The sequence below is a fragment of the Sinocyclocheilus grahami genome, unplaced genomic scaffold, assembly GCF_001515645.1.
Source record: "Sinocyclocheilus grahami isolate Dianchi unplaced genomic scaffold, SAMN03320097.WGS_v1.1 scaffold149.1, whole genome shotgun sequence".
NCBI classification, from domain to species: Eukaryota; Metazoa; Chordata; class Actinopteri; order Cypriniformes; family Cyprinidae; genus Sinocyclocheilus; species Sinocyclocheilus grahami.
The window spans coordinates 1,833,684-1,848,321 of record NW_015505328.1 but is presented as its reverse complement, the minus strand read 5'-3'; the positions used below and the strand labels follow the sequence as shown (position 1 = coordinate 1,848,321).

Genomic DNA, 14,638 nt, shown 5'->3' with positions numbered 1-14,638 from the left:
GACTGAGAGAAGTGTACATGTCTTGTGGGGGAAGTGTAATACCTTGGTGAACTATAGGAATGGGGGAGGTGGCCTACTGTATAGGCCTATATGCGATAACTGGAATGTCAGTACTGTGGACTGGGTGAGGGTGAGCGAGCATAACGGGTTCCATTTTCACGGGTCGAGATCAGGCCGGCACTCCCGTGAAGGCAAGCGGCCAGACCTGGAGTTTCCATAATGATGTCTGTGGGGGGTGTATTCGTCAGATTGTGTGGTGTGAGGCGTGTGTGACTCACGACTACGGGATGAATTAGAGTAGCTACAATGTCTTTGGCAGGAGAAGTCATCAATTGGGGGTGGCTGATCATGTTGGGAGTAGCCATGGTGGCATTGTGGAGAACAGCAGTCGTCCCGAGGGTGTTGTGCAGTACAGCAGCAGTCTCGACGGCGATGATGATCATCCAAGCCAGGCTGGCGATGGCGTGCTGCGATGTTGTAGTCCACGGTTGCACAGGTCTGATGTGGAGAGCATGTGGAAGATGTCACTTCATCCTAAAGACTGGAAATCCGCTGCGAAAGCTGGTCTACACGTTCATCCGTCTGTCGCAGATGAGACTGGCGTAAGGCATGCAAGTCAGTTCGGAATTCAGCTATGGCTGATGCCAGTTCAGTGATGTGGGTTGCTGTCACTGTGTTAGCTGATGGTTATTGATTCACCATCACAGGCATAGCAGCTGAAGGGTTAGCAACACTGATGGCCAACTGAGCACATTCACATTGAGTGGCCACTCTCAAAGCATTGTCCAAAATCACAGCGCCATGCTCATGGATTTTCAGTTAAAGTGATGGGTCTAAACCGGTTACAAATCTACGAAAAATTTAGCAGTTCCGTGCTGCTGCATCATATTGAGGAAACGCTTCTGTCACTAAATTTGTGAGCTCAGCAGCATAGACTTCAAGAGGTTCTTGTGGTTTACAGCGACGTGCATTCAAAAATGTCTGAAATGTGGCCAAAAATGTTGTACGGCCAAAAACAGTGGTCAAACTGTACTACTCATAGTCAGCTTTCACTTCATATAGTAGAGACTGCCAATATGCAAATGCAGGACCAGTAAGCTTCATAGGGAGAAGTTTGGCCTTATCCAGGGATACAGCTGAGACATTAAATGCAACTTCAAATCTCTGTATCCATGCACTAAAAGGCTCTCTACCGTCACCAGAAAAAGGATGAGGAAGGTCAATTTTAAATGGCAGATGTGGGTTTGCTGCATCTGCAACATGTCTGTCTCTCTGTACTACTGCAGTTGCTTCATGCTCGTCGTCCGCCATTTTGTGTGAGACAGAACGCATGTAATCCGAACTTGCAAAAAGAGCATGTGAAAAACAGTATCAATGTCTCTGCAGGTTAAAGTGGCGATATCCACATCGTTCAATACGAAAAAAACAAGTGTCCCAGCAAAAACAAGCCAACCAGCGCGGCCACCAGTGTAACGCGTGTAGTTATATATGCGAGCTTCACAGTTCTTACCACGCGCTGGCTCGTGGGTTCTTGGCTTTGTTGCAAGGAGGACACAGACAGGGAGCTCGGCAGATCATAACACTTGATTTATCAAACATGAGGAGGTGAACATCATGAATTAGCCACATCCTATCACACAGTGCGTGTCATCTCTCTCTTTATGCTCACCACTGCTAGCAGACCATTCTATCCCGCGATCCTAATCGGGGGTCTCTGTTCTTGCAATATTACCTTCCTCTTCTTCTTTTGTTTTTATGGGCGGTTGGCAAACAGCTTTCGGGTGCATTACCGCCACCCACTGATCTGGGGTGTGGACTAAGGATCTAAATCACTATACACAACGCCAAAAAAACAAAACATCTTTTAATCTTTAAACAAATAAAATCAATAAACTTATATTTCTCAAATTCTATTTATTAGTCTTGTTGTTCCTAAATACCGCGATATTACCTCTAGATCTTATTTAAAGTTATAGAACATTCACTCCCTACATAAACTATAAAATTAAAAGTAAAAAAAAAAACTATAATTCTGTTTTTAAAAAACTATAAAATGTTATTTGTTACATTCACAGTGAATAATTTTGGCTATGGTAGCCTAAATTATATGGAGGGAATGTGTTTGAATGATAATGACGGTATGTTTACAGTTATCACTACTTTAAATTACACATTTGGCTTTAGTGCTTGCTTTGACCAATTTTTAGCTGCTTTGGTTTGAGGGACTAACAGCAGCTTGAAACGCTCTAAAAAGAAATCAACATGCTAATTTGTGCCAGCAGTAAGCACTTTGACCACAGGTGTGCAGCTAAAAACTGCTTTTGCTTTGAGCTTTGATTGAAAGGTGGCATTGAAGGCAGGTCTTTATTCGCAATGCGCTTCCGCTTGCTTTTTTCTACATGGCAACCCCACAAAGTCAAATGACTCAGCTGTTATATATGCTCTGGGTATCAATACCACTGTCAGAAACATAGACCACAGAGCTCCAGGATGCAGAAACTGAACAATATCCAACTATCTGTCTCGGCATCTGAATAAATATAGGCTGCTTCTGGAGTGTGTAAGTGTTTTTGGACTGACCTGTACTATATAAAACTGTCTTTTTCAGGACCTGAAGGTTCACAGAAGCGTGAAGGCTGTGCTGGCTGTTCTCAAAGAGTAAGGTCAGCATTTCAGCTGAACTATAAACAAACATCACAACAACAAAAAATGCATTTACCTGTGTATGACTATCTCTGTTCTGTATGCAACTACTGTATGGCCATTTGTGGACTTTTAGATAAATAAACTTTTGAACACACCTTTCTCACCTTGACTAATTTATTTGTCTACCAATGCCCAATGCTGATTTACTATTAATGTTGGAAACGGTTGTGCTGCTTAATTATTATTATTATTATTATTTATTTTTTATTTTATTTTTTGGAACCTGTGATACATTTTCAGGATTCTCTGATGAATAAATAAGTAAAAATAACATATTCAAAATAGAAATATTTTATAACAGTATACACTCAATTTCTTTCAATAGTTTGAAAGAAATTAATACCTTTATTCAGCAAGGATATGCTAAATAGATTTTTTTTTTTAACTGATAGTAAAGATTTATTATTTTACAAATGTTTCTATTTTGAAAAACATATAACAGGCTCCAAAATAATATTAAGCAGCAATACTGTTTCCAATACTGACAATAAATCAGCATAAATATCATGGTTTTACATAATCAAATAATCATAAATAATAATAATCATAAACAATTTTATTTAGTTTCTAATAATTTTAATATGTATTATGCATATATGTCATATCTAATAAGACATTGATTTTTATGTATAGTTTATGATGGATTTAATCATTTTTCACAAAGGCGTAATGGTTTTTATTGTGTACAAACTGTATTTTCTATCCCCTTACCCTAACCCTAACCCTAAACCTACCCCTCACAAGAAACTTTCTGTTATTTCAGATTTTCAAAACACTTCATTCTGTATTATTTTTAAGCTGTTTTCCTGATGGGGACCAAAAAATGTCCCCTCAAGGTCAAAATGACCTGGTATTACTATACTTGTGGGGACATTTGGTCATCATAATGTAGGGAATACCATACACACGCACATGTACTTGAAAAATAGCAAAAATTATGGCTGAATCCAACCATTAAAATGTACAAATGTATAAATTTTATTGCATAAAAACTTTCATACAAGACCTTTTCACAACACCAGGTCTGTGAATGTCTAACGGAGTAGGCAGTCCAGCAGGCCATGGCAGAGTCAATTATATTGACTACCTTTCATGAAAACATGTTGTACACATTACTATAATGGAAGCTTAAGTATTAAGCAAAATTTAAACCAACTGCCAATTACATATTGTTTATATTCAGCACAATTCAAAATGCCTCCAATGAACCAAAACAACCGTATGCTCATACAACACCATACAAACTCAGCAGCGCATCGCGTAGAAAACATGTGTATGGCTGTATTCTAGCTCCACTAGGTGAGAAAGAAGTGCCACTGTGGCAGACTGAGATGCTGTGAATAAATCGATTAGAGGACCCGCTTGACGGATGGTCTCATAAGGGGGACAGGGCAGACAGAGGAATTCATTTGGCTGGTGAGATCGGTGCCAAGGTAATCCATCTCCCCACAAATTTGCCAATTTCCTCCATCCCACTGCCTAATTAGGCACCCGTCTCCTCTGGATTTTTGGTGATGATGCATGTGTGGAAAACACGGCTCTGATGTGGCGCACGATTGTTTGTAATGAAAAACAAATTTAGTTTAGGGGGGGAAATTATGGAAGCTCAGACTAAAAAGATAACACAGTTAGCCGACTTAGCAAGGATGTAAATACTCTGACCTTACGATTGTATACCCAGTGAGCTATTTGGGACAGGGCCTATTTGTCCAATGGACTATATCAGCATGTATTATTCTGTAAATCAAGTCATGTATCTAGGGAGCAAAATATTTTCCAGCTCAATAGCTGAAGCATAACAGCGGTGTGAATGTGATTCATGAAGCAGGTGCACTAGCCTACGTTTGCTAACAGGGGATCTGAACTCAACGCCTCAGTGAGTACAGCATCTGTTCAATCCCATAAAGCCACAGTTCTTCAGCACTGATCTTTAATGGCACAGTGAGTTTGTCTACAGTGGATGTAGAGCATATATGTCGTGAATGAATGTGCTGGAGGAGACGCAGCCTGCCAGAAGCTGTTAAGCAGCAACAGGACTCAGTATGGAGCTGATGTTGAACTCATCTCCTGCTCTCTCCTGTAATGAGGGCAGTGCATTAACAAGCACTAATTGGATGCATTTTTTCTGGCTCTTCCCAACCCTGAAGGTCAGAGACAGAGGAAGAGAGGAGACTGTGGACTGTGTGTTGCAGGAGACAGAGAGAGAGAGAGAGAATAGAAGGTAAGCTGTGTATCAGCTGTGATTCATTTGTTAGGTAGGCCTATTTCTCTTTCTTTTTAAACTGAAATAACTTTTTACAAAAAAAAGTTTTTAATGCTCTTGAACTCTAATAATGACTAAACGGACTGAGATCTTTGGAAAGGAGCTGCAGTTCTGCTTTGTCCTTGGACGATTCTCTGCACAATGGTGTTGTATGGATATGTGCACACTGCCCTCTAGTGACATACAAACACTGGCACCCCAGTGGATGTCACATATTCTGGAACGAAAAATATTCAAATAAAATATAAATATAATTTTAAATATTAATATTCTGATATTATTTCATCAGAAATATTAAATAAAATAATATATGAGGATTTTTTTTAAATGACCAAAAACACCAAAAACAAGTATATACATATATATATATATATATAATCAAAATTTTTGTCAAATTAATTACATGATGTTTCGATTAATTAATCTAATTAATCGCAATTTAATCGCAAAATAAATTTGACTATGAAACTACCCACAAAAGATTATTTAAAGATATTTTTGTGTTAAATGAGAAAGTATCAAGAAGACATTACAAATTGTAGTTTTAGAAATATTTAATTTGATTCAACAACAAAAAATTACTACACATAAACATTTAGGCTACAGCAACAATTTAGGCTAACATAAACTATGGAACATAAAAGAAGATAATTTGAGAAACATCTCAGTATTGTTTGTTCATACAATGAAAGTCAATGGTAACCAAAACAGCTTTGTTACCAACAGTCTTCAAAATACCTTCCTTTATGTTCCACAAAAGAAAGGTTTGAAATGAGATGAGGGTGAGTGAATGATGACAGAATTTACATTTTTGGGGGGTGAACTACCCCTTTAATGTTTTTATTATTATTATTAATTAATTTAATTATACTCTAAATAAGAAACTAAATCTGCCAGCAGGTGGCAGTAAATGTCTTTAGTCGATTCGTTCAAACGGCTGACTCATTCAGGAATTCAGTAAAGGGCTCACTTAATGAATTGGCCTTTGAATCATTGGTTCACACAATTAGTTCAAAACGCTGATTCATTTAGAAACTAAACACTGTTCCTCGGAGACGCCCAATGGTTCTGCTGTGGCTTTATAGGTAATACATTCTTTGCGAAATTAAGCAAAATAATTATACTCTAAATAAGAAACTAAATCTGCCAGCAGGTGGCAGTAAATGTCTTTAGTCGATTCGTTCAAACGGCTGACTCATTCAGGAATTCAGTAAAGGGCTCACTTAATGAATTGGCCTTTGAATCATTGGTTCACACAATTAGTTCAAAACGCTGATTCATTTAGAAACTAAACACTGTTCCTCGGAGACGCGCAATAGTTCTGCTGTGGCTTTATAGGTAATACATTCTTTGCGAAATTAAGCAAAAACACACAATATTGTGTTTAATATATAACACAATATCAACTTCTTATTTACTGAACTGTTGTATAAAATCACTTTTATACTCGTTATTAGGGCTGGGTTTTGACACAAATTTCACGATTCGATTCGATTCTCATTCACAAGCTTGCGATTCGATTCGATTACCAATTCGATTTGATTCAATTCAATATCGATTACTTTGGATATATATCAGGTACAGTAGGCTACATGCCAAATGTTCTCAAGGAAAAAAAATCTCTCAACTAATGCTGTAAAATATACATGAGAGTCAGTTGGTACTAGCTACATTACTATAATACTGAAGGTTAAAACTGACTGATTTGCAGGCTACACAACTGCTAAAATTACACTTAATTAAGTTTTTAAAATAATAAAGTTACAATTAGGCTACATAATAATATTTCTACTTCAATTCGGGTTTTTTTTTAAATAGGCTATAAACATTTAAATGGTATAGCTGTCATAAAACTTGACGGATTTATTCAAACAAATTAAACATTGAAGAACAGTAAAAAATTATAATGAATATGTTATATATGGTGCATATATTTAGCAACATGCCCCTCTCTACCGCTTATTTTTCTAGCTGACTAAGGAGTTTATGGTCACAGAATATGTTTGTTTTTTTTCTGAGGTAACTGTGATGTTAAGTGACATTGTTTACAAGACGTTATATTGAAGTCTTTGCGACTAAAACACTGATTGTGTGATTACATGAGACAGAATAGGGATTGTAAAGTTGTACTCTTTCTTTTAACTTACCTTCGGATGTTTAGTCATGTTTATTTTGTGCTGAAACTGGTATTAATGTGGAGGGGATGATCAGTTCACGTGCGCCTCGCGCTGCGTCTGTTGAACTGAGGGGCTCCAGCGATCTGTCACTCCACATTAAACAGCGCCAAAACGGCATTTATTGCTTGAATACTGCAATACAACAGACAGAATTTGAAATCTGAGACTTTATTTCATATTAAAAGTACCAAAGCACAATGCTTCTTGTGATTTATTGGATGGGAGGTGGCGAGGTAGAATAATCGATTCTTGGGATTTAAGAATCGATATCGTTCCGTAAAAATGAGAATCGAATAAAATCGAGATTTCGTTATTTTTTACCCAGCCCTACTCCATATATTAGGGACAAAATCAGCACTCCTGTCATAGCCTACTGCTCTCCCTGCTCGTGTGATATCATATGATATATGAGACAAAAACACATATAGGGGCATTTTTGCCCCAATATCTTGAATTTTAGGGCATAACTGTATTTATGGAGTTGTTGCCCTGCATCATATTTGTCAACAGTCAACTGTATGAAATGTAAGATGACGTACAGGTCTGGGGGCGGGGCCAGTGCTTAACTGCGTTAAAATATTTTAATCGTGTTATTTTTTTATAACTAATTAAGTTATAAACTGACAGCCCTAATATACACATATGCGAGGGATATGTGTTGATAATTTATACAGAAAACTTAGTTTGCTTGAGTGTTTAGGAGAGAGCAATAGACTAAAAATTTTAATTAATTCATACATTCAACCAAATAATTAAAGAACTGCAAAAAATGAAATTATCCCGTTCAATTTCAATAATGAAACTAACATGCTCATGCATATTAGAGAGAATATACTCCGCTTTATTTCACAGAGCATAGGCCTATTGGCTTTCTATTTGTCATGACTCAAGATAGGTATTCACAATCATTCCGTTAGTGTTCTCCCCAACTGGCTTCGCACAGCAGCCAGAAGGACTGGCAGTGTTTTGCTTTTTCATAAGCATGAAGCCAATTTCATTTGAAACTTGACTTCTGTCCACCTGTCATCAATGTTTTATACTGCAACCACCAGAGGGCAATCTAGTATTGCTAGGCTGTCAATTAAAAGAAATCCTTTACAATAGATCAGAAATTCCTCTCCTGAAAAATAATTATCTCTCTCTCTCACACACACACACACACACATATATATATACATATATTTAAACGTGCCAGTGAAAAGCATCCAGCAGGACAGGTATCCAACGTGACAACTACCTTCATACTGCACTATTTACATAGACAACTTTAGAAATATAAATTGAAAAAATATCTGTTGCTAGATATATTCTCAACTGTATTCCATGTTATATTTAAATCGAGGTTTTTTTGTGTGTGCGCGCATGTTCTAAATTTGTATGCAATTTAAGATTCTTTTCACCATAACCAATAAAATTATTTGAATCTGAATCTGACTGGAATATCATCAGAGATTAACAACTAGAGCTGGGTAGATTACTTAAAAATTGTATTCCATTACTGATTACAGATTACATGATGAAAACTGTAGTTAGTAACGCAATCTAGGTTACTCATTTTAGGTTATGTAATGACTACTTTTTTATCAAACTTGTTTTAAACGTACCATATTGATATAAAAAAAAAAGCAGAGAAAGAAAATATTTTCCATGTTTTGATGTCAACATCATAAAATGCATTAAACATTAGTGAGTCGATAGAGAGTGAATGGTAAATACAGAGCTGATAAAAACCAAAAAATTCATGAAATCATAAAAATGTAAAATAAAAGCAGTTTAAACACTTGAACACTATTAATATAAATGTTGTATTTGTTTACTTGCATGTTATTGTTGCCATTAACCAACATTGGAGAACTGTAAACATGCAAATATGTTAAATTATTGAAATATTATCTGCTTCTATATTTCAACAAATATTTTAAGAGGTGACGTTTGGGAAGCCTTGCATTAAACACATTTATAAACATGAAAACAACGACACGCCCAAAGTCTTTCAGGTGTGAACATTTTTTGTACAGACATCAACAACCAATAAATTATGAATAATTTACGGCCACTGTATGAATATGTAATCATGTAATCCATTAAAAAAAATGTACTATAATATGATAAGCATTTTAAATTATAATATGAAATCATAAAAATGTAAAATAAAAGCAGTTTAAACACTTGAACACTATTAATATAAATATTGTATTTGTTTACTTGCATGTTATTGTTGCCATTAACCAACATTGGAGAACTGTAAACATGCAAATATGTTAAATTATTGAAATATTATCTGCTTCTATATTTCAACAAATATTTTAAGAGGTGACGTTTGGGAAGCCTTGCATTAAACACATTTATAAACATGAAAACAACGACACGCCCAAAGTCTTTCAGGTGTGAACATTTTTTGTACAGACATCAACAACCAATAAATTATGGCCACTGTATGAATATGTAATCATGTAATCCATAAAAAAAAATGTACTATAATATGATAAGCATTTTAAATTATAATATACTCTTAATTACAAGAACAACATTTTTGGAATTTGATGTAATACAGATGACATGTAATCAGTTACTACCCAGCACTACTAACAATTTTTTTTTCTTTGCCATCATACAGCTTTTGTGGTGGGTTTTTTTTTTTTTTTTTTTTTTTTTTAAAGAGCTTGACACCTGGTTACCGTATACTTGATTAAATAGTCACCAAATAAAAAAAAAACCTCAAAAGAAACATAGGACAAGGAAAAGCAAGAGACAGCGGAAGCATAGTGGAATCATGGTATTTAAGAGTCGTATTTACAAAAGGCAGTACAACACAGATTATGACCACAACTAATCTTATTTACATTTACCTTTTAAAAGTTAATGGGAATGAAACTATAGCACATATTAAAAGCAAAATCCACACGGTTATAATACAAAAATAAAATGGGAAAGAATACGAGTAAACAATGCTGATAGTCTGAAGTGATATTACAATGCAGTGTGCTGTACAAAACTGGAGACGGGGCGTTCACTTTGTTCCACACAGAGTTGTGAGACGATTCTGCATTGGGGGAAAAACAAAAAACTTTATTTTAATTTCTTCCGATTTAGAAGGTGGTATCACTATAAAAACGGTTTGGAAGTTCCATTAAAAATTAACAGCAACCACTGATCTATATTATATAATGTTCTCTATTATAGATCAGTGACAGCAACACATACCTGCAGGTTTCTGATACTGCGTAGGGCCTTCTCATCCAGCTGACTCAGATCCACAGAGTCCATCTCACTGGCCAGCAGCTGAATGCACTGAAATGATAAAGAAAACATGTCATGTACGCATACATACACAATGTGTTTAACTTCATTAGTAGCAGTAGCAAATCACCCACCTCTCCGTTTGCAAGGGGGACACTAATGACAATGTCCTCTCCACAGCCAACAATAGGTGAGCCGTTAACAGACATGCTGTACACCTTCTCCCTGTGACGTGCAAGTCTCAGTGCTGGAGTCTTGGGCAATCTGATGACCAAAAAATAAATAAATAAGGAAAAGAAAGAAAGACATTTACACAAATAGCCCTTAGAAAAATGTCATCAATCAGACTAGTTTTTACACAGCTTGGAAAACATTTTTAAATTATCTGGACCTTAGGGATGCAAAAATTGTGTTTATATTTCATAGATGGGGACTAGGTAATTCCAGGTCTAGTTTGATATAATGAAATGGGATTTTGTAGATTGAAACTTCTTTTTTCTTTTTAGTAAATGTGTCATTTGTGAAAGTCAAATATATTAAAAAGTCATGAATATTCAAGCAAATCACAATCAAAGCCACAATGTCATGTGTAAGTATTTACCTTGGGTCAAAGCGTGGTGTGATAAGCGGAGTGGCGCCAATGATTGAAGACTCAAGTAAACTTCTAGCAGGGGTGATCAGAGGCTTTCTTGTAGACCTATGTACAAAAAGCAAATATGGATTCAGACTCCCAGAACAAATCATTGGGATTCTGTGAGGGAACACTGTTTCGGTGTGTTTAATATTAGCTGATTGTACATTTTCTTTACCTTTGGATGGTGTTGCTCTGTTTGCTGATGGAGAGAGCTCTGGCCTTCTTTGAGGTAGAAGGTGCCTTCTTTGATGCTTTCTTCTACATTAGACATATTAAGGAGAGAAAGGGAGTCAGGCTCCTGTACACACACAAACAGGGGCCAGATTTTCTCAAGGACCCTTCAAAGACTAGTATAACCAACCATTTTCTTAAACATAAATAATTGTAGCTCAAACAGTAGAATATGGCACTAGTAGCAACAAAGGTTATGCATGGAAAATACATGAACTGATACAATGTATACCGCAAATGCAATGCGAGTTGCTTTGGATAAAAGCTTCCACCAAATGCATAAATGTAGAGGTCAAAGTAAACGTGAACTAGACTGCCTTCAACATTTCCAACTTGGCTGTTTTAAAAATGGTAATCCAGATTTTAGATGGAACATAAACATTATATGCATATTTTTTAATGCATTTCTAGAGGCTCAAAGAGTTTTTCTCCTGCTAGCTAGAGACAACACCGCAATCACATGTGCTCATCTTTGTCAATATATTAACTTCAACATGATTTGAATGCCCTACTAAGTAGATTTCAAACATCATACTACCACAAACCTTTTTGACAGCAGACTTGAGGGGTGCCACGTTTTCATCTTCTGAGTTTGCACCATTCTTGGCTTCTGTAAATGAGATGAAAGTTGGAAGGTCAGCTTTGAAAATACAATAAGAAGATTTTACAAGCGGACAGAGGATGCAAAATGTACCTTTGACAGCAAACTTGGGAATCACATGATTCTCAGCAATAGCAAGCTCCACTTGAGCAGCTTCCTCCCTCACCTGATCAGAGAGAGAACACTTTAAATCAAGACCAAATGTGATTGATTTAACAGTACTGATTAGTTTACAACATGTAAAACATATGGACAAACAAACATGTTTAATGCAAGTACCTTTGAATCATCCACTGGTGACTTTGGCTTCTCTATATCTGAAGTTTAAAATAAGAACCGTGAGACAATACCAAAGTATGTGCGATATTTATTCCTTCCTATGCTATTTTACCGCATATTAACAGAGGCTACATGGACTATTGGTCACAAACAGAGCAACTGACAGATGATCACATGTACAACAAAGAGGAAAATCCTTACTGCAGAACTCGATCCAGTTCATTTTCCTCACTGCCATGGGAAGCTTTATCAGAGCGGTCTTGTAAAGGTTGTCTGCATCTTTCAGGAGATTGTTCGACTTCTCCTTCAGTCTTTCAACAATGGTATGAACTACAAACAAAGAGTAAAGTTTTTAGAGCGTGGACACAAATACTTAGTATTGAGACACTAGCGACAAATCTTACCTTCATCGTCGAAATCTAGCAGAAAAGCTTCCAGTTTCGGTGTTTTGGAATTCTTCTTTTGTTTAGCATTCTGTGTGCGTTTTCTCGGTGCCATGAGGAACCTGAAAAACAAAGACGATACAGTTCTTCAACCCCATGGCGATTACGCTAATATATATTAGTACTAGGTACATATCTAGTTAATTTTAAAAAACGCATTTATATTTTTCTTACTCTAATAACCCGGTCTATGTCGAAAATGTGTCTCTCACTGTAGCATACATCGGCAGTTAGGAAGAGCCTGTTCAAATTTAATGCTACTACGTCAGTAAGCCAATCAGCATGCAGCTTTGTAAACATGCGTCGTGCTCTGACCAATAAGATATCGCCTCTCCTAAACGAAGAGTCTGGCCAATGGTTGAGTGTTTTGCTCTCACGGCTAAAGAAAGAAACAAGCGGATTGGTGGATGATGCATGTTCCCGGAAGGAGCGCATCGTACTTTTACGATGGAATCAGGACGATCTTATTCGCTCTCACAGATGTGATTTGTAGTTTATCAGATACATTTAAATATTTGCGGAGTATCTATATATAATAGATATATTTAAGGTATTAGTTAGTTATATGAATCCTCTGTAAAAGAACGTCGTTCACAGTGTTTCTCGAGTCCTGTGACTGAAAAGGATATATATATATATTTTTTAAATGTCCAGTGCTGTTTTATTATCATTGCGCCAACAACTCAAAAAATGCTTTGAGACGCTAAAAGCGGATAAAAGCGTTTGGGACAGTGAACTAGCCGAATGTAAACCTCTCATGAGCTCTCTTGGAAACCTTGCAGTGCAGTTGAAGGCACTGAAAAACGTTCGGATTGCAAACACACCTCTTGCCAATTTCCCTAGTTTACCAGAACGCCTTCATTACAAACTGTCACTGGCTGTGGATTCAGTTCTGGGAAAACTAGCCGAGAAAATGTAAGTCCTGTTTGATTGTCATTTTAATGCACATAAAAACAATGCTTCATTTGGTTTCTTCTTCATATTTCTAGGGATGCTCTTCAGAGGGTGCGGGATGCCATCAGTCAACAGGTGTCTGCTGTTTTCCAGTTCTATGAGAAGAACACAGACAATCTTGACATTGCTGGCTGTGTCTCCAGATCAGACATCTGTCCCTCCATCTCAGATATGTTAGAGTGGCTTCAAGATGCAGATCGCTATTACCGCCTACAGTATCCTTTAAGTCTCATTCCTCATCATGACCACTGTTGGCATCAATGTGATACTTCATCTCTCTCTGTGTTAGGTACATGCATTATTTTGCAATGAATCCTAAATTCATCTGGTCAGATTAGTGCAGAGAAGGAACCTCCTGCAGACGCTGACACCCAGTGACCTTACGTTAATGGAAATGGCACCAAAGAGATGGGAATCTCTACATTCAGCTAGTGGAGAGGAGAGAATTGCAGGTATTTCCCCTTTTCCTAGAGTAGATAAGGTTGCGCCCCATTTTCATCTGGTATTAATGTCTGTCTTGGGTGATCTGATTACAAGTGGTTGGATCTAAAAACACGTGTAAACAGCGGTCCAGAACATTTTGTGATGCTCCCTTCTTATCACAAGTGGCCATAAAAAAAACACATTTATGTTGATACCAGGTGTAAACAGAGAATTTGATATGGTAATAGTTTGGCTGCATCTATTAATCATAGATTTTGTTTGTTGTGTGACATTTTATAAGAATCATAAATTAGAATGTATGTACATGTAATGTATACAATTATATACAACAGTAAAATTAGAGAATTTGGTCTCTAAATATATATTTTGTGTTCATTCATGTTTTTGTGTTTTAGATGCATTGTGTCAAGTTTCATTCTTCATGGAGACTGAATGAATGACATTTTATCAAGTAATTTCCACATTCTGTGTTGGCTGTTGTTCTCAGTTTGGCAATGAAGGATCCTTAAAAAAGGACAGCGGTATATTAATGGTGGAACTCAAGACTCCTGGATTAATTTTGTTTTCCTGTGGGCATTAACTTGTCAAAGACTGAATATCAGCATCATCGTAAGAGCGGTGTTCTGTTTTAATAAATGTGGTCATTTAATTTATGCTTTTTTATAT

The 14,638-nt window shown here is 36.6% G+C and overlaps 2 protein-coding genes across 2 annotated transcripts; one reads left to right on the top strand and one right to left on the bottom strand.

The window, feature by feature from the left end:
• Window positions 1-9,912: 9,912 nt before the first annotated feature.
• LOC107591982 (borealin-like) lies at window positions 9,913-12,844 on the bottom strand. Its single transcript, XM_016281299.1, has 11 exons — window positions 12,749-12,844; window positions 12,536-12,636; window positions 12,333-12,461; window positions 12,132-12,169; window positions 11,946-12,018; window positions 11,797-11,861; window positions 11,196-11,278; window positions 10,988-11,083; window positions 10,521-10,650; window positions 10,351-10,437; window positions 9,913-10,189 (listed from the first exon to the last, which is right to left on the bottom strand). Exons 2-11 carry the CDS (start codon window positions 12,627-12,629, stop codon window positions 10,157-10,159), a joined length of 828 nt encoding a protein of 275 aa, XP_016136785.1. The 5' UTR covers window positions 12,630-12,636; window positions 12,749-12,844; the 3' UTR covers window positions 9,913-10,156.
• A 99-nt stretch (window positions 12,845-12,943) lies between these two features.
• LOC107591985 (uncharacterized protein C1orf109 homolog) lies at window positions 12,944-14,625 on the top strand. Its single transcript, XM_016281301.1, has 4 exons — window positions 12,944-13,489; window positions 13,564-13,743; window positions 13,862-13,980; window positions 14,368-14,625. Exons 1-4 carry the CDS (start codon window positions 13,221-13,223, stop codon window positions 14,406-14,408), a joined length of 609 nt encoding a protein of 202 aa, XP_016136787.1. The 5' UTR covers window positions 12,944-13,220; the 3' UTR covers window positions 14,409-14,625.
• The last annotated feature ends 13 nt before the right edge of the window (window positions 14,626-14,638 follow it).

Bases quoted from the DNA above. Each gene is read 5' to 3' on its own strand.
- LOC107591985 (XM_016281301.1), top strand. From the start codon at position 13,221: ATGTCCAGTGCTGTTTTATTATCATTGCGCCAACAACTCAAAAAATGC. The intron at 13,490-13,563 runs GTAAGTCCTGTT...TCATATTTCTAG, and splicing joins GGAAAACTAGCCGAGAAAAT to GGATGCTCTTCAGAGGGTGC. The intron at 13,744-13,861 runs GTATCCTTTAAG...TCATCTGGTCAG, and splicing joins GATCGCTATTACCGCCTACA to ATTAGTGCAGAGAAGGAACC.
- LOC107591982 (XM_016281299.1), bottom strand. From the start codon at position 12,629: ATGGCACCGAGAAAACGCACACAGAATGCTAAACAAAAGAAGAATTCC. The intron at 12,170-12,332 runs GTAAGGATTTTC...TTTAAACTTCAG, and splicing joins GAACTGGATCGAGTTCTGCA to ATATAGAGAAGCCAAAGTCA. The intron at 10,438-10,520 runs GTGGGTGATTTG...TTATCATTTCAG, and splicing joins TCCCCCTTGCAAACGGAGAG to TGCATTCAGCTGCTGGCCAG.